The 17,934-nt window shown below is 48.0% G+C and overlaps 1 protein-coding gene across 4 annotated transcripts in view; it reads left to right on the top strand.

Moving 5' to 3' along the window:
• Nucleotides 1-255: 255 nt before the first annotated feature.
• Nucleotides 256-17,934, top strand: part of LOC115176156 (microtubule-actin cross-linking factor 1) — a 144,662-nt gene continuing 126,983 nt past the window's right edge. For 2 of the 4 annotated variants that reach the window (XM_029735983.1, XM_029735984.1), the window contains exons 1-16: nt 256-1,958; nt 7,882-8,048; nt 8,142-8,254; nt 8,577-8,683; nt 8,939-9,058; nt 9,425-9,520; nt 11,872-11,999; nt 12,951-13,044; nt 13,237-13,391; nt 14,729-15,023; nt 15,128-15,256; nt 15,592-15,669; nt 16,038-16,199; nt 16,326-16,430; nt 16,697-16,792; nt 17,158-17,283. In XM_029735983.1, coding sequence (XP_029591843.1) covers nt 537-1,958; nt 7,882-8,048; nt 8,142-8,254; nt 8,577-8,683; nt 8,939-9,058; nt 9,425-9,520; nt 11,872-11,999; nt 12,951-13,044; nt 13,237-13,391; nt 14,729-15,023; nt 15,128-15,256; nt 15,592-15,669; nt 16,038-16,199; nt 16,326-16,430; nt 16,697-16,792; nt 17,158-17,283 — 3,393 coding nt within the window. In that variant the 5' untranslated portion in view covers nt 256-536. The remainder of the gene's footprint in view (nt 1,959-7,881; nt 8,049-8,141; nt 8,255-8,576; nt 8,684-8,938; nt 9,059-9,424; nt 9,521-11,871; nt 12,000-12,950; nt 13,045-13,236; nt 13,392-14,728; nt 15,024-15,127; nt 15,257-15,591; nt 15,670-16,037; nt 16,200-16,325; nt 16,431-16,696; nt 16,793-17,157; nt 17,284-17,934) is intronic. The other 2 variants (XM_029735985.1, XM_029735986.1) reach the window with 1 other exon arrangement.

Below are 17,934 nucleotides of genomic sequence, written 5' to 3' on the forward strand. Positions count from 1 at the left end.
TGCTGATTCTGCTGACGTGTGTCTGCCTCGGTGTCCTTGACGTTAGTGCTGGGACCCTGCTGGGACGTCCGTGACCTGCCCGCAGCGACAGTGGGGGGGCCTCGGAGAGCGGGCAAGAACAGACAGGGCTGACAGCGGTGTTGCCTAGGTGAGGCGAGGCAACAGCTGCAACGAGAGGAGGAGAGGAGGAGAGGAGAGGAGGGGAGGGAAGGCAGGGAGAGGAGCACCTACGGACAGACGAGAGCTGTGACACGCAAGCCTGCAGGAAGCACCTCGGCCGGGTGGACTGAACCAGACCCTATGAGAAGGTGACGAGAGCCCACATCCCGTCTCGTCATTGTCACTTTCTATACTCCTGGCAAGCAACCATAGCTCAACCTGCTGTCACTAACGTCACACCGTGAGCAAGTGTCACATTGATATCGCTTTCGTCCGTCACTCTCTGCTACTCTGGTGTGCCTGTCCACCTGAGTGTGTTTTTTGTGTTCTATTTTTGCCTCCTCTGTCCTTCCCTTCCCTCAGTCATTCACTCGGAGATGGGAAGCTCTATGGGTTGTGTGAGGCCTCCTAGGGAGGGAGGACACGGCTTCCCCCCACTGTCCCCCAACCCCAAACGGCGCCTCCGCTTCCGGCGAAAACGCAAAGGAAAGAAGCACCAGAAAGGAGGGTCGTCGGTAGGCTCGGAGGTGGAAAGCATAAGGATAAGCAACATACCGGAGGAAGAGGATGAAGAGGACAAAGGTACTGTCACAGAGGCAACCACGGCCTCGTTCAACACTATGAGTGACGTCGGAGCCAAAATCACCAATTTAACTGTGCCTCATGTCCAAACTCAATCCAGACTGCCCCTTCCCAGTGCTCTCTGTGCTGACTCCACGAGTGACAGCATGGGGGGGTTGGGTGGTAGCAGAGTGCTGGAACTGTCCCCTGAGCCAAGCCCAGTGTGGAGAAGGCTGTCCTACCCCGGAGCTGGGAGTGAGGAAGGGGGGACGAGCAGTACCATAGAGGCCCCAAGCAGCCAAGGGCAACCCAGTGAGGACCCCACCCCGACCCCAGATAACCCTGACCCATCTTTCCCGTCCCAGGTGCACACCACCCCTGGTGGGGGTCGAGTCTGCAAAGTCAGGGAGCGAGAACAAGGGGTCCTGGAGAGGCCTTGTATACGAAGACCCAAGAAAGAAAGGGAACGGGGGAAAAAACGAGAAAAGGAGAAAGAGGAGGTGGAGGATGAAGGTGGGGGTGGGCTAGCAGGGACGCTGGGGGTTGCTTTTAACAACCCTTCGGCAAAGGAGCGCAAAGGGGTGGTCCACATTCGCGAGGTGGAGGGCCGGCTGTGTGTTGTGAGGACAGTCTACCCTAGTGACTTTGGGTCCCCGGTTTGGAGAGGGGACAGTTACCATGACAAAGAGGTAGAAGTAGAGTTATGTGCCAACCCTCCAGCCGCATCCCCTGTGACTGGGAACATCCTCAAAGTACATCTTTCTGAGGAAGACCGCAAGAGAGCCAAAATGGATGCCAGGACCACTTTCCTTATGGGGACCCAGGAACCTACAAAAGTCAAGGAACTCAGTCTGGATAAACCAGCGCAGGTCCAAGAGGGACTATTAATACAGAACCCTCTTTCCTCTGCCTATGCCAGAGATCTGCCCCGCACCTCCCCAGAGACGGGGGGAGCCACCCAGATAAGCAGGGTTGGCTTGACCCAAAGGAGAGCCAAAATGGACACCTCAGGTCTCAATATGACAACCAACCTTATGGGGACCCAGGAAACTACAAAAGCCGATGGACCCTCGGTACAGGACCCTCTGTCCTCGGGCTATGCCAGCGACCTGCCACTAACCTCCCCAGAGGCAGGGGGCGCCACCCAGATAGACTGGGAAAGCTCTAGAGAGGGACTGGACTCTGCAACTGACAGTCCTCTATCTCCACCCCAGGTCACCACAAAGCAGTTCCCTCAGGTCAGGGCTTTTTTTCTCTCTTTCTCTTTTCCACTCGCTCTCTTTTACTCGTGGAAATGTAGGCTACATATTTGGGGGCTTGTCCAGGATCAGGCCGAGAGAGCATATTTCTGAATGTGTGTTGCCCTTTTACGTCTTGTAAACTACTGTCATACATCTTTGTGTGAGAGAGATCATTTGTACATTTGTGTCTTTCTCTCTCTCTGTGTGTCTCTGTGTCCTGGTTATCAGCCCTGCAGAAGATCCTCTGCATCTTTTCATCCTTCCGGAGTCTGTCTCCAGAGCCTAATCGCCACAGCACAGACCTTCTCTGCATCTCTCCCCCTTTTCTCTTTCTTTCCCTCTGTCTTTCTCTCTATTTCCACCTCATCACTCATTATTTTCCTCACACCACCCACTCTTTCCTCTGTTACTTCTGAATGCGTGTGTGTTTTGCCTTAAATGGCAGGGTTCCTGACAGCATACTGTAACTTGTTATTTTGCAATGATTGTTTTATGATACGGCTCACACAATGGGGTTTATGTGTGTCAAGTAATTATATTTCTATGCCTACTATAGTGTAGGCCTTTAACCCCACAGTTGCTGGTGACCCTTTTACTGTTGTTACCAATAATCAACCTCAGTTGATAGTGGTAATTTGTTGATCTAGACCTTCCTTGCTCAAAGTGCTTTACATTGATCTGTAGCGCCCTGCCGTCAGTATATTATGATGCTATGTTGTCTTTGTGCCTGTGTGTCTCATTCGATGAGCGGTGCTGAGTCACAGGGAAAGCAAGACCGACACACACACACACACACACACACACACACACACACACACACACAGTTGCTTAGAGCCCGGTCTCCACAAAGGCTCCCTTTTACGAGTGTTTTAGCTAGGTAACGATCAATACTTCTGCCTCTTTCTCGAGTGTGTGGGTGGGTGGGTGTGTGTGTGTGTGTGTGTGTGTGTGTGTGTGTGTGTGTGTGTGTGTGTGTGTGTGTGTGTGTGTGTGTGTGTGTGTGTGTGTAGGTACGTGATGGCTGCCTTTTTGGCAATGTCTGGCCTGCCCTCATCTGAATAAATAGGGTTTTCAGATGAGCATTCATCAACACTGTACTGCTGCATCTAGCCCCAGAGGGGGATTCCAAACACATTATATCTCTCGCTCTCTTTCTCTCTATCCTCTCTTTTTGTGTATTTTGTCTGTCTCGTTCCCTCTCCCCATCAACTATCTAAATATCGCCTCTGGAGGTCGACCGATTAATCGGCATGACCGATTTTAATTAGGGCCGATTTCAAGTTTTCATAACAATCGGTAATTGACCTTTTTGACGCCGATTATGGCCAATTACATTGCAATCCATGAGGAGACTGCGTGGCAGGCTGACCACCTGTTACGCGAGTGCAGCAAGGAGCCAAGGTAAGTTCCTAGCTAGCTTTAAACTTATCTTATAAAAAACAATCAGTCTTAACATAATCACTAGTTAACTACACATGGTTTATGATATTACTAGGTTAACTAGCTTGTCCTGCGTTGCGTATAATCAATGCGGTGCCTGTTAATTTATCATCGAACCACAGCCTACTTCACCAAACGGGTGGTGATTTAACAAAAGCGCATTTGCGTCAGGGTATATACAGCAGTTTGGGCCGCCTGTCTCGTTGCGAACTGTGTGAAGACCATTTCTTCCTAACAAAGACCGTAATTAATTTGCCAGAATTTTACATAATTATGACATAACATTGAAGGTTGTACAATGTAACAGGAATATTTAGACTTAGGGATGCCACCCGTTAGATAAAATACGGAACGGTTCTGTATTTCACTGAAAAAATAAACGTTTTGTTTTCGAAATGATAGTTTCCGGATTCAACCATATTAATGACCTATGGCTCGTATTTCTGTGTGTTTATTATATTATAATTAAGTCTATGATTTGATATTTGATAGAGCTGTCTGACTGAGTGGTGGTAGCAGGCTCGTAAGCATTTATTCAAACAGCACTTTACTTCGTTTGCCAGCAGCTCTTAGCAATGCTTGAGGCACAGCGCTGTTTATGACTTCAAGCCTATCAACTCCTGAGATTAGACTGGCAATACTATAGTGCCTATAAGAACATCCAATAGTCAAAGGTATATGAAATACAAATGGCATAGAGAGAAATAGTCCTATAATTCCTATAATAACTACAACCTAAAACTTCTTAACTGGGAATATTGAAGACTCATGTTAAAAGGAACCACCAGCATTCATATGTTCTCATTTTCTGAGCAAGGAACTTAAACGTTAGCTTTTTTACATGGCACATATTGCACTTTTACTTTCTTCTCCAACAGTGTTTTTGCATTATTTAAACCAAATTGAACATGTTTCATTATTTATTTGAGACTAAATTGATTTCATTGATGTATTATATTAAGTTAAAATAAGTGTTCATTCAGTATTGTTGTAATTGTCATTTTATATATATATATATATATATATATATATATATATATATATATATATATATATAAATCGTCCGACTTAATCGGTATCAGCTTTTTTTGGTCCTCCAATAATCGGTATCGGTGTTGAAAAATCATAATCGGTCGACCTCTAATTGCCTCATCTCTATCCCCCTGCCTGTCCTCCATTTTCTCTTTCTCCCTCCTCCTCTCTCCGTCCGTCCATCTCTCTCTCTCCGTCCGTCCATCTCTCTCTCTCCGTCCGTCCATCTCTCTCTCTCCGTCCGTCCATCTCTCTCTCTCCGTCCGTCCATCTCTCTCTCTCCGTCCGTCCGTCCATCTCTCTCTCTCCGTCCGTCCGTCCATCTCTCTCTCTCCGTCCGTCCGTCCATCTCTCTCTCTCCGTCCGTCCGTCCCTCTCTCTCTCTCTCTCCGTCCGTCCGTCCCTCTCTCTCTCTCTCTCCGTCCGTCCGTCCCTCTCTCTCTCTCTCCGTCCGTCCGTCCCTCTCTCTCCGTCCGTCCGTCCCTCTCTCTCTCTCTCCGTCCGTCCATCCCTCTCTCTCTCTCTCTCCGTCCGTCCATCCCTCTCTCTCTCTCTCCGTCCGTCCATCCCTCTCTCTCTCTCTCCGTCCGTCCATCCCTCTCTCTCTCTCTCCGTCCGTCCATCCCTTCTCCTCTCTCTCTCCGTCCGCCATCCCTCTCTCTCTCTCTCTCCGTCCGTCCATCCCCCTCTCTCTCTCTCTCCGTCCGTCCATCCCCCTCTCTCTCTCTCTCCGTCCGTCCATCCCCCTCTCTCTCTCTCCGTCCGTCCATCCCCCTCTCTCTCTCTCCGTCCGTCCATCCCCCTCTCTCTCTCTCTCCGTCCGTCCATCCCCTCTCTCTCTCTCTCCGTCCGTCCATCCCCCCCTCTCTCTCTCTCCGTCCGTCCATCCCCCCCCTCTCTCTCTCTCCGTCCGTCCATCCCCCTCTCTCTCTCTCTCCGTCCGTCCATCCCCCCTCTCTCTCTCTCTCTCTCTCCGTCCGTCCATCCCCCCCTCTCTCTCTCCTTCCGTCTCTCTCGCCATCCCCCTCTCTCTCTCTCTCCGTCCGTCCATCCCCCTCTCTCTCTCTCTCCGTCCGTCCATCCCTCTCTCTCTCTCTCTCTCTCCGTCCGTCCATCCCCCTCTCTCTCTCTCTCTCTCTCTCTCCGTCCGTCCATCCCCCCCTCTCTCTCTCCTTCCGTCTCTCTCTCCATCCCTCTCTCCCGTCGCTCTTTCCTACTTCAAAGGACCCTTTCTTTAAATGGAGACTATTCTGAGCCCCAGGAGGCAAGTGTATCATAGCAGTGTGTCGTAGGCCTAGCGTTTCTAGCTGTTCTAGTCCATGGTGATAGCACCACCTTGCTGTCTCTCAAGCGGTGCGTGCGTGAGCATGTAAAGGCACTCAAGAATCACATGAGTCGGTGAGAGAATGAGTCCGAGCACAGCACACACTGAACACACTTTGATGTCTGCATCCTAGGGTTCCACCATCTTACAGAGCATTCATAGTGTGTCTGTTCCGGCACTTATCATGACTCCTGGGGGGGGGCAGCAGGCCTCTGGCTGCTCTCGTGTGTGACGGTGTAGCTGTCTGTCTGTTAGTGTTTGGTAGTGTGATTTAAGCACGATGTCACCATATAATTGACACCATGTGCCCTGTTTTGGTAGTGTAAAATCGCTACCATATGTTACCCAAAACAACCGTATTGCTCATAATACCTGGATCAGAATTTAGGATAAGCATGTCCATGAGAAGGTGGTAATTATGTATGACGATTTCAATTGACCAGCGCAAACATGTAGTATGCGGTCCAATCACCAGCTGCAGTATTCTAAACAGGTTGTGGGTTGTAGGGGGGAGGGGGGGACTGAGCTACATAGGATGGTGCAGTACCTGGGTGTCGAATGGTAGAGTGAGGCTGTGCTTGACTCGTTTATCGTTTATTGCCAGTCACTGAAGGGCTCAGGGCCAGAGTCAAATTGATGGAGTGGCCCTGTAGTTGGATGTCCTTGCCTTAATAATCTTTACTATAAAAGGCCCATGCCAAGGAGGAGCTGTGTTTTGGGGGTACACACAGGGTGTGTGTCTGTCTGCGTGTTGGCCGTCGGTGTGTATGGTTTGTACTGTATGTGCGCGTCATGTGCATGTTTTGCCTTATTAGTTTACTCAGGCCTGGTTTTGCTCTCCCGCTCTCTCGTTTGCATGCCATTCCTCCTCTCCCTCTCTCGCTCATCCCCCCCCCCCCTCTCTCCTTCTCTTTTGGTTGTTGCTGCAGTCTCCTGGCACTCACTGGACTTTCATTCTGTTCTATATTAGCACTCGAGAGACAGACAGACTGACGGAGGGAGGGAGGGAGGGCGGGCAAGACGGGAAGTGAGAAAAAGGGATGACGGAGGAATACTGATGACAAGAACCAGGCACTGCCAGATACTGCATCTACAACAGCCACCCTTTGCCATGATGAACAGATTAAAGAAAGAAAGACAAGTGTAGAGAAGAAAGGGAAGCGAGTGGGGAGGGGGTGAGGTGGAGGACGGTTGGCTTAAGTAGGTTATAAGCGCTTTGACCTCAAAAAGAAAAGAGGGATGGAAAAAGAGGAGGGAAACAGCAGATTGATGCGAAGGAGAGACGGACGATTCAAAACAAGGCAGAGGAAGAACAGATCAAATGAGGAGAAAAGCCGACGTGACAGATAGAAGGGGTGGGCTGGACGGAGGCCTGACGAGGGGGGAGGGAAGGGGGTAGATGGATGAAGGAATGAACAAGTGGAGGAGGGAGAGGGGGAGATTGTGGTGAGAAAACAAGCTAATGAGCTGGCCGGAATAATGAGAGACCGAAGGAGAAAAGAACGTTGGCTCGGGCTGAAGGCCTATTGGTTAAAGGACAGAGAAGATGAAGGATAGGAACAAAGACGACAAGTTTGAATCAAAGTGAATAGAAGACTAGCACATTGATACAATTCTGCTGACTCACTGTGTGTGTGTGTGTGTGTGTGTGTGTGTACGTTTGCATGTCACGTACATCCGTGTGTGCGTGGGCCTGTGTGAAATGTGGGTACAGCGATTAGTTTGTCCTGTTTGAAACAGTGTAATGAATCCCCACTGTGGGTTACAGTCTGGTAGTAGGACAATGTCATGAATATGAGAGGATAATGTAGTCTGTAATGAGTGTCTGCCCCTAAAGGGAAAGGGTGTGCATCTCTGCCAGCTGTTGTGGCTTTCATATAACATGTTTTTTCCTTACCATGATTACACAGTAAGAGCAGGCATCCTTTGACCATCAAATAGTTCATGTTTGGAACCTTCTGCCAATACTTGTGGATGGATCCAAGCAAAGTCATCCCAATATGCATGTCCCATATTCATTAACCCTCTCCTCTGGTCTCTCCTGATCTGACATTTTATGTGAGCGGGGAGTGTGTGTGTGTTCATGAGTGTTTCCTGTATGAACCATATCCTCTCTGTTTCCAGATCTCAGAGATCTATGTGAGCGGTGAGTCTGGGGACCTGACGGCTAAGGAGAAGCTGTTGTTATGGAGCCAGCAGGCCTCAGAGGGTTGGCCTGGCCTCCGCTGTACCAACTTCTCCTCCTCCTGGAGCGACGGGCGCATGTTCAACGCCCTGCTCCACCGATTCAGGTACACACACAATCACTCACTGAGATGCATGCGGACACACACACACACACTTTTAGTTCTAACCCCCCTGTCTCCCCCTCTGATGGTCTCCAGGCCAGACCTGATTGACATGGAGGTGGTGGCGCAGCAGAGTAACCTTGACAACCTGGAGCAGGCCTTTGAGATCGCTGAGTCGCTAGGGGTGACCAGACTACTGGACGCTGAAGGTAACTGTCTGCCTGCCTGTCTTTGTCTGTTTCTCTGTTTGTCTGTGTCTCTGTCCATCTGTGTTTCTGTCTCTCTGTCTGTATACTTCTGGCCTCCAGCAGTTCTACGGTGTTGACAGGTCTGGTATCGTGAGAGTAGTGTACATTATGATACTGTCTGTGTTTCTGTGTGTTCTGTTGGTCTGCCTCTCTCTACCATTTATAACGTGTTGACCTTTCCACTCCCCCTTTCATCTCCCCGTCTCCTCCTACCTCTCTCTCTCTCTCTCTCTCTCTCTCTCACACATTTATATATCTTATTTATATATATATATCTATCTAGATGTGGACGTTCCGTCTCCAGATGAGAAGTCGGTCATCACATACGTCTCCTCCATCTACGATGCCTTCCCCAAGATCCCAGAGGGAGGAGAGGGCATCGCTGCACATGTATGTTCTACTCCTCTCACGTTAACTTTAGCTTGTATTAATGTACAGTTGGTCAGTCTGTGTGAACGAGAGTATTTGGAATGAATATCTGTACTCTTATTGGCATGACCGCTCAAGGGACATCATGTTGCCAAAGCTCTGGAGCCAATAATGGACTCCATTGATCGCAGTCTGCCATTGAAGTATATTGACGGCTATCTTTCTCTTCCCCCCTCCTCTCCCTTTCTTCCTTCCCTCTCTCTCTCTCTCTATCAGGAGGTGGATCACCGCTGGGCAGAGTACCAGTCTCGTTTCTCCACTCTGCTGCAGTGGAGCCGGCAGCACACGACACTCATGGCCAACAAGAACTTCCCACTTAACCCTGTGGAGCTCAAGGTGAAGAGGGAGGGAGGGAAAGGGTCAAGAAAGGGAGTCCGGGCGATGGAGAGAAGAGAATAAAATAGGCAGAATGGAGGAGAAGGAAAGATGGGTCGAAAGAGAGAGGCAATAAGGGGATGAGGGAGAGGGGGGACAGGATGTGGGTAAAGATGAAAAATAAATGTTTATAAAGCATATCCGAGTAGGAGTGCTGATCTAGGATGAGTTCAGCGATTTAGATAATCATGAATATGATTATATAGACGGGGGGGGCTGTTCCTAGATCAGCATTACTACTCTGAGATGCTTTATGAATACGGTCATTCAAAGACAGTCTATTATTGACATCTAGCCTTTTGTCAACACCCTGTCACTGTCCCACAGGCACTTCACAATGAGTACGTCCATTTCAAGGAGACGGAGATCCCTGCCAAGGAGCTGGAGAAGAGTGGCGTTGAACACCTCTACAAACTGCTGGAGGTATGCGATGGATGGAGGGATGGAGGGAGGGAGGGAGGGAGGAAGAGGGAGACTTTTCTAAAACCTATTGAGACTCAATGACAACAAGCTCTGTAAAATGTCAGCAGAAACCGCAAACCTACGTTGATGGTAAACACCGGTTCACCATCCGAGAGACTGAACTACAAACCCAGGCAGATACTTTTATTACCCTTGAGGACACCGCCTCATTTCAACAACATATCATATTATGGCATATTTGGCTGGCATTAGTCTTGTAGAAAACTGAAACTCATAAACTCAATGACCGACAAAAGAGAGAGAAACATGGAGAGATTGACAGAGAGAGAGAGAGAGAGAGAGATGGAGAGAGAAAGAAAAGGATTTGAAGAGGTGACCTGGTTTCTGCCACCATGAGCGGGCCACACTGTGCATCATGAGTCCCTCGGGTAGTGTGTGTGTGTGTGTGTGTGTGTGTGTGTGTGTGTGTGTGTGTGTGTGTGCGAGAGAGAGAGAGAGATCGAACACCCTGTCCTCTGCACCAGGCCATTTCAACCCCATGCCACTGCCTTGAGACAACAAACTATAATTCTTCCTATCAAATCCTCTTCCATTTGCCCTCGGTCCTACTTTCCCACTGCCCTCCTGATCAATGACACATGATGACTCACAACCCAAAACATTTATACTTCAAGACCTCGAAGAGATTTGTCCTTTGCACTCGAAACAATGTACTTTGCAGGCGAAATTCTGGATTTATAGTGTGTTGCATATTATTTTTGTATTGTATGTAAAAGTAAAGAGTGTGTAGGCATACAGAGCATTCGGAACGTATTCAGACCCCTTCACCTTTTCCACATTTTGTTTGACGTTACAGCCTCATTCTAAAATGTAATAAATAAATAGACATTTCTGCAAATGTATTTAAAAAAAATATAGCTTATTTACATAAGTATTCAGACCCTTTGCTATGAGACTCAAAATTGAGCTCAGGTGCATCCTGTTTCCATTGATCCTCCTTGAGATGTTTCTACAACTTGATTGGAGTCCACCTGTGGTAAATTCAATTGATTGCACATGTTTTGGAAAGGCACACACCTGTCTATGTAAGGGCCCACAGTTGATAGTGAATGTCAGAGCAAAAACCAACCATGCGGTCGAAGGAATTGTCCGTAGAGAAAGGATTGTGTCGAGGCACAGATCTGGGGAAGTGTACTTAAGCAATTCTGCAGGTCCCCAAGAACACAGTGGCCTCCATCATTCTTAAATGGAAGAAGTTTGGAACCACCAAGATTCTTCCCAGAGCTGGCCGGCCTGCCAAACTGAGCAATTGGGGGAGAAGGACCTTGGTCAGGGAGGTGAGGTGACCAAGAATCCGATGGTCACTCTGACAGCACTCTAGAGTTCCTCTGTGGAGATGGGAGAACCTTCCAGAAGGAGAACCATCTCTGCAGCACTCCACCAATCAGGCCTTTATGGTAGAGTGGCCAGACGGAAGCCACTCCTCAGTAAAGGGCACATGACAGCCCATTGGAGTTTGCCAAGGGGCACCTAAAGGACTCAGTCTTGTTTCTCATAGTCGATCTGGTCTCATGAAACCAAGATTGAATTATTTTAGCCTGAATTCCAAGCGTCACTTCTGGAAGAAACCTGGCACCATCCCTACGATGAATCCTGGTGGTGGCAGCATCATGCTGTGGGGATGTTTTCAGCAGCAGACTAGTCAGGTAGACTAGTCAGGGTTGAGGGAAAGATGAACGGAGTAAAAAGTTCCTTGATGAAAATCTGCTCCAGAGCGCTCAGGACCTCAGACTGGGGCGAAGGTTCACCTTCCAACAGGACAACGACACAGCCAAGACAACCCAGGAGTGGCTTTGGGACAAGTCTCTGAATGTCCTTGAGTGGCCCTGCCAGAGCCCAGACTTGAACCTGATTGAACATCTCTGGAGAGACCTAAAAATAGCTGTGTAGCGACGCTCCCTATCTAACCTGACAGGACTTGAGAGGATCTGCAGAGAAGAATAGGAGAAACTCCCCAAATACAGGTGGGCCAAGGTTGTAGCGTCATACCCAAGAAGACTCAAGGCTGTAATCACTACCAAAGGTGCTTCAACAAAGTACGCAGTAAAGGGTCTGAATACTTATGTAAATGTGATATTTCAGTTTTAATTTTTTTTAAATACATTTTCGATAAACCTGTTTTTGTTTTGTCATGATGGGGTATTGTGTGTAGATTGAGGGGAAAAACAAATGAATCCATTTTAGAATAAGGCTGTAACATAATGTGGAAAAAGTGAAGGGGTCTGAATACTTTCTGAATGCACTGTATGTGTTATAGAAGTAAAAATTCTGTGCATGTTTGTGTTCCCCAGGTATGGATGGAGTTTGGGCGCATCAAGCTGCCCCTGGGCATGCACCCCAACGACCTGGAGGAGGAGTGGGGCAAGCTGATCCTGGAGATGCTGGAGAGAGAGAAGGCTCTGCGGCCCGCTGTGGAGAGGTCATGACCCTGACCTTAACCCTTCCTACTGCTGCTAGTGTTTGAGTTTTTTTTTTATCAGTAGCTATAGAGATAGGAGGCCCTGCGGCTCGCTGTGCAGAGGTCAGCAGCTCAGACATACTTAACACTATAACTAAGCAGAACCTTAAAGCTGGAATCCTTAATAGTGAAACAGCCAAGTCTGTCTGCAGTTTTAGAACAACAAATAAGTTACTGCAAACAACAAACACTTTCTTCTCCTCTGACGTCATTGCACACGCAATAAAAGAGCGTAATATGTTGAGCGTTTTTTGTTTTTACCGTGCTGCACGACGCTCCTCGGCTCGGCAACAAAAACGATAACGGTGGTGGGGGCGGCCAGTGTCGCCTTTCTCCCAATCTGCAGAATCTTTAACCCTGATTTACTTATTTTAGAGCTAGAGTTTGTTTATACCAGTAGTTATGGAAAGACAAGGCCCTGTGGCTCGCTGTGGAGCACACTGACCCGAACCCTGACACTTTATTGCAGACATCACTTAGGGCGACATTTTCATGGTGCTAGAGCACAGGTCTCTGCACAAAACACACTACATCTCAGTATCATCAGGCATTTTCACACCGTTTTCATTTGCACGTGTCTGTACCCCGTTGTATTGTGGAAAGGTCGTCCTTGTCTTGTTACTTCAGCAATTTAGTCTTACACTTTAATAGGCCTAACTTGATTACTTGGTAGATGTTTTTAGGTTGTTCGTCAACTGTTTGTTATGGTTGTACAGTAAACACATTCCATAGACACTGGCTGCATACGAAATGGCACCCTATTCCCTATATAATGCACTACCTTTGACCAGGGCCTGGTCAAAAGTAGTGCGCTGTATAGTAAATAGGATGCACTTTCGGATGTAGAAAATGAGTGTTTCGAGCTTGTTGACACTCTGTGACACTGTGCTGATACTGTGCGTTTCCCTCCAGACTGGAGTTATTGCTGCAGATGGCCAATAAGATCCAGAACATGGCCCTGGACTGTGAGGAGAAACTCACCCTGGCCAAGAACACACTGCAGGCCGTGAGTGATGCTATCCCTGTTTCTCTCTCTCTCTTTCAATGAGGACTTTCTTCTCTGAGGTTTTTGTATTTCCGTTGCCTCTTTCACTGTGGCGTACTGTGTCTTACTCATTTCTTCCCCGTCCCTCGCTCTCCCCTTTTCCCTCCTCTTCGTCCTCTCTTTTCCCACCGTGTCTTCTCGCTCCTCCGTCAGGACATGTCCCAGGTGGAGAGTGGCGAGGCGGTGCGTTGTGAGAGGGAGCTGGGTTTGTACCTGCAGGACTGTGAGGTTCTGATCAGACGGCTCAACGTGGACCTCCACGTCCTCCGAGACCAGAAGTACTACCAGGTGGAGCAGCTCGCCTTCAGGTCAGTGGAGGGAGAGGGGGTGTGTACGGACAGAAAAATGAGGCTTGGTTATACTGTGTAGCTCTGTTGGTAGAGCATGGTGCTTGCAACTCTAGGATAGTGGGTTTGATTCCCGCTGCAGCCACCCGTACGTGAAATGTATGCGCGCATGACCGTAAGTCGCTTTGGATAAAAGCGTCTGCTAAATGGCAGAACTTTGAAAAAATATATATACACTTCCGTTCAACAGTTTGGGGTCACTTAGAAATGTCCTTGTTTTTGAAAGAAAAGCAAACACCAGTCTCAACGTCAACAGTGGTGAGGCGACTCCGGGATGCTGGCCTTCTAGGCAGAGTTGCAAAGAAAAAGCCGTATCTCAGACTGGCCAATGAAAAGAAAAGATTAAGATGGGCAAAAGAACACAGACACTGGACAGAGGAACTCTGCCTAGAAGGCCAGCATCCCGGAGTCGCCTCTTCACTGTTGAGACTAGTGTTTTGCTGGTACTATTTAATGAAGCTGCCAGTTGAGGGCTTGTGAGGCGTCTGTTTCTCAAACTAGACACTCTAATGTACTTGTCCTCTTGCTCAGTTGTGCACCGGGGCCTCCCACTCCTCTTTCTATTCTGGTTAGAGACAGTTTGCGCTGTTCTGTGAAGGGAGTAGTACACAGCGTTGTACGAGATCTTCAGTATCTTGGCAATTTCTCGCATGGAATAGACATCATTTCTCAGAACAAGAATAGACTGACGAGTTTCAGAAGAAAGTTCTGTGTTTCTGGCCATTCTGAGCCTGTAATCGAACCCACGAATGCTGATGCTCCAGATACTCAACTAGTCTAAAGAAGGCCAGTTTTATTGCTTCTTTAATCAGAACAACAGTTTTCAGCTGTGCTAACATAATTGCAAAAGGGTATTCTAATGTTCAATTAGCCTTTTAAAATGATAAACTTGGATTAGCTAACACAACATGCCATTGATTATGAGCCTCTGTATGCCTATATAGATATTCCATAAAAAATCTGCCGTTTCCAGCTACAATAGTCATTTACAACATTAACAATGTTTACACTGTATTTCTGATCAATTTGATATTTTAATGGACCAAAAATGTGACCCCAATCTTTTGAACGGTAGTGTATATATTATTATATTATTAGGATTGGTTATACTGTATGAACCACGAGCATCAGTGGTGTAAATGTGACACCACAACAGTACTGTATTTTGAGAAAGTAGATGTTCTGTGGAGCAACAGTGGAGGTCCTAATTCACTTCCGGTTGTCTTCTGAAGAGTAGTTTGACTGTTTTTGTGTATTTTGGGGGGGGATTTTAACACATTTGTTCCCCTCCTGCACAGAGTGTCCTGTCTACACGAGGAGCTGGTCTCTCTCCGGCTCCAGTGCTCCAGCGTCTACAGGAAGGGCCACTTCTCCCCGGTGACGGGGGGAGACCGGATGGCCCCGCGGGGGAGCGACAGTGGTCTCACCCTGTCCACGGGGGCCCAGACCCTACTGGGGGCAGTGGGGGTGATGGGGGCAGCCCTGCTCAGGAGACCCATGTCCCGCTCTCAGCTGGTGGCCATGTCGTCCTCGGAGGACGAGGGCAGTCTCCGGTTCGTCTATGAGCTCCTGGGATGGGTGGAGGAGACACAGGTAAGAAAGAAGGGGTGTAGGTAGATGGGGGGGATTGATGGAGGGAGGGAGGGACCGACGGGAAAAGGGATGCATGAGGAGAACTGATTGTGTATGTGTGTCAGGATGTGCTGGAGCGTGCAGAGTCAGGGGCGGACCTGCCCTCTGTCGAGCAGCACCTCCAGGACCACCAGAACATCCACACTGCCGTGGAGGAGCTGCTGCACAGCCTGAAGGAGGCCCGCAACTATGAGGTACACACACACGAAAACATACATAAACACACACACACACACACACACACACACACACACACACACACACACACACACACACACACACACACACACACACACACACACACGAAAACATACATAAACACACACACGCAAGCACACTAATACATTCTAAAACACATTCTTAGACGCTTCAAGATCCACTGTACATGCTAATGCATATACTGTAAGTACAATCGAACGTGCACTGATAAGACCTGTGAATATACAGTCCTGAACAGCATGACACTCACAAACCTGGTAAAAAGACACAGAACGGTTTTATTAAGCCGTTGTGATCTCTTTCTCCTCAGACGAAAGTCTCTCGTAACTTCAGGAGCAATTATTCTGACACTCTGGCCAAGCTGGAGCAGCAGTACTGCAAACTAATGGTGAGTTGTAGGGCTATTTCCCTCTGTGAATGTGTGCCCGTGCGTGTGTGTGTGTGTGTGCACTCCATTGTATCCCAGTCTGCCCACATTCTCAGTTAATCCCATCAGGGTGTGAATGAGCTAGCTAAAGGCTCAGAGAAGCAAGGGAGCGTTAAGCAAGACAGAGTGTGGCCTTCAGAAGCACCTGCTTCTACCACATAGCCCCTTTGTTCAGCCCTGAAGAAATACCTGGATTCTTCACAGCAGGGAGTTCATGTGTGTGTGTGTGAGAGAGAGAGCGCGTTTGCCTCTGAAATAACCTCAAACTCCTCTTAAACGTATAGCGCTAATGCCTGGAAGCATTACTTCATCCCATCCTGTCTTCACAGGAAAACTCATCGTGGCGTATGCGCTGCCTGGAGAGCCTGCATGCGTTTGTGTCTCGCTGTACAGACGAGCTGATCTGGCTCAACGAGCGAGAAGAGGAGGAACTGGCCTACGACTGGAGCCACAACAATACCAACGTCAACGCCAAGAGAGATCTATACGCCGTGAGTGGACAGGGATAGATACACCACACACACACACACACACACAGAGAATACACATTTTTTGGGACCGTTTGACACAGATATTCCCCTGGGTGCTCTTCTGAATGCTCGGTCATTCTCTCTCAGGAAATGAGGTCAGAGCTGGAGGAGAAACAGGAAGTGATGCACTCGCTGCAGGAAACGGCCGACCGGCTCTGTCAGGAGAACCACCCAGCCAAACAGACAGTGGAGGTGAGCTTGCCTAGCAACAAAGCCATTTAAGGCCGTTCATTGGCCTTTCAAAATATTGGCTTTCCATCTACGGTACTTGTCATTAGAAACTGCAATCGATGTTCTCCTGAAAATAAGATTTGTCAGTATATTTTGTACCTAATGTTTGGGCTGTAGAGCTTGAGTGTGATTCAAATAAGGAGCTTGAGAAATACGTATTCGGGAAGCAACACATGGACTAGACTAACACTCACACACCCATCCCATGTGCCCTTCCATTTCCCCAGGCGTACAGTGCAGCGCTGCAGACCCAGTGGCAGTGGGTACGCCAGCTGTGTGTGTGCGTGGAGCAGCATCTCAAAGACAATACTGCCTACTTCCAGGTTCGGAGATTTGAGAAAAGCTTAGCCCACGTCTCTTTTACACGTTATCTCTGATAGTATTACGTTATACCTGTGATATCCATCTGGTCCTTTACGATGTCAGTTGTTTGTTGGTTTTCACGTAGACGGCGTCATAAAAGATCACGATGAAATGCACTTTATTTGCCTACGTTTAGTTTGCCTATTTACTGCCTATCTATGTTTTGACTTGCCCTTAATTGGGAGTTTAAAGCCATTTCATCTTCAAAAGCGCTTTAATACTAGATTAAATATTGGCTAGCTCATAGGGTCGGGCAGCTGTGGATGGATTATATATAAGCTCCTATTCTGATCTGTGTGTTTGTGTTCTTATTGCCACCTGTCAGTTTGTGAGTGACGCACGGGACTGCGAGACGTATCTGCGTCAGCTCCAGGACACCATAAAGAGACAGTACACCTGTGACAAGAACAGCAGGCTGGGCAAGCTGGAGGACCTGCTGCAAGACTCCATGGTACTGTACATTCATTTCTAATTCGCACGTCTCTATGGTACTTATGGTGCTGTTGGATCAAACGCGCTCAAACGTGTTCAGCCGAACCGGATCAAACACACCTCAATTCCTCCACCAACTCGTCAAATCACCTACATCCCTGCTAATTGTTCCACTACTGCATGTGACCTACTTAGCCAAACAGAGTTGGCTATAATCGTTTAGGTATCTGCCAGTGAAAAGCTTAGGCACGTGATTATAGCTTATCCACATTTAAGATAATAAGCTACTGGTAATTGCCAAAATAAAGGAAACCCCAACATAAAGTGTTTTAATAGTGCGTTGGGCCACCACGAGACAGAACGGCTTCAATGCACCTTGATCATACATTCTACAAGTGTCTGGAACTCTATGGAAGGGTTGAGAAATTCCATCATTTGCTGTTTTGTTTGGTGGTGGTGAATGCTGTCTCAGGCAAAGCCCCAGAATCTTCCATAAGTATTCAATTGGATTGAAATCTGGTGACTGACACACACACACAGGATATGTTTTACTATCCTTGTGGGGACCTAAAATATATTTCCATTCAAAATCCTATTTTCCCTAACCCCAATTGTAACCCTAAGCCTAAAATAGCTTTTGTCCTCGTTGGGGACCTGCAAAATGTCTCCA

The sequence above is a fragment of the Salmo trutta genome, chromosome 36 (genome assembly GCF_901001165.1).
Source record: "Salmo trutta chromosome 36, fSalTru1.1, whole genome shotgun sequence".
Classification (NCBI taxonomy): domain Eukaryota; kingdom Metazoa; phylum Chordata; class Actinopteri; order Salmoniformes; family Salmonidae; genus Salmo; species Salmo trutta.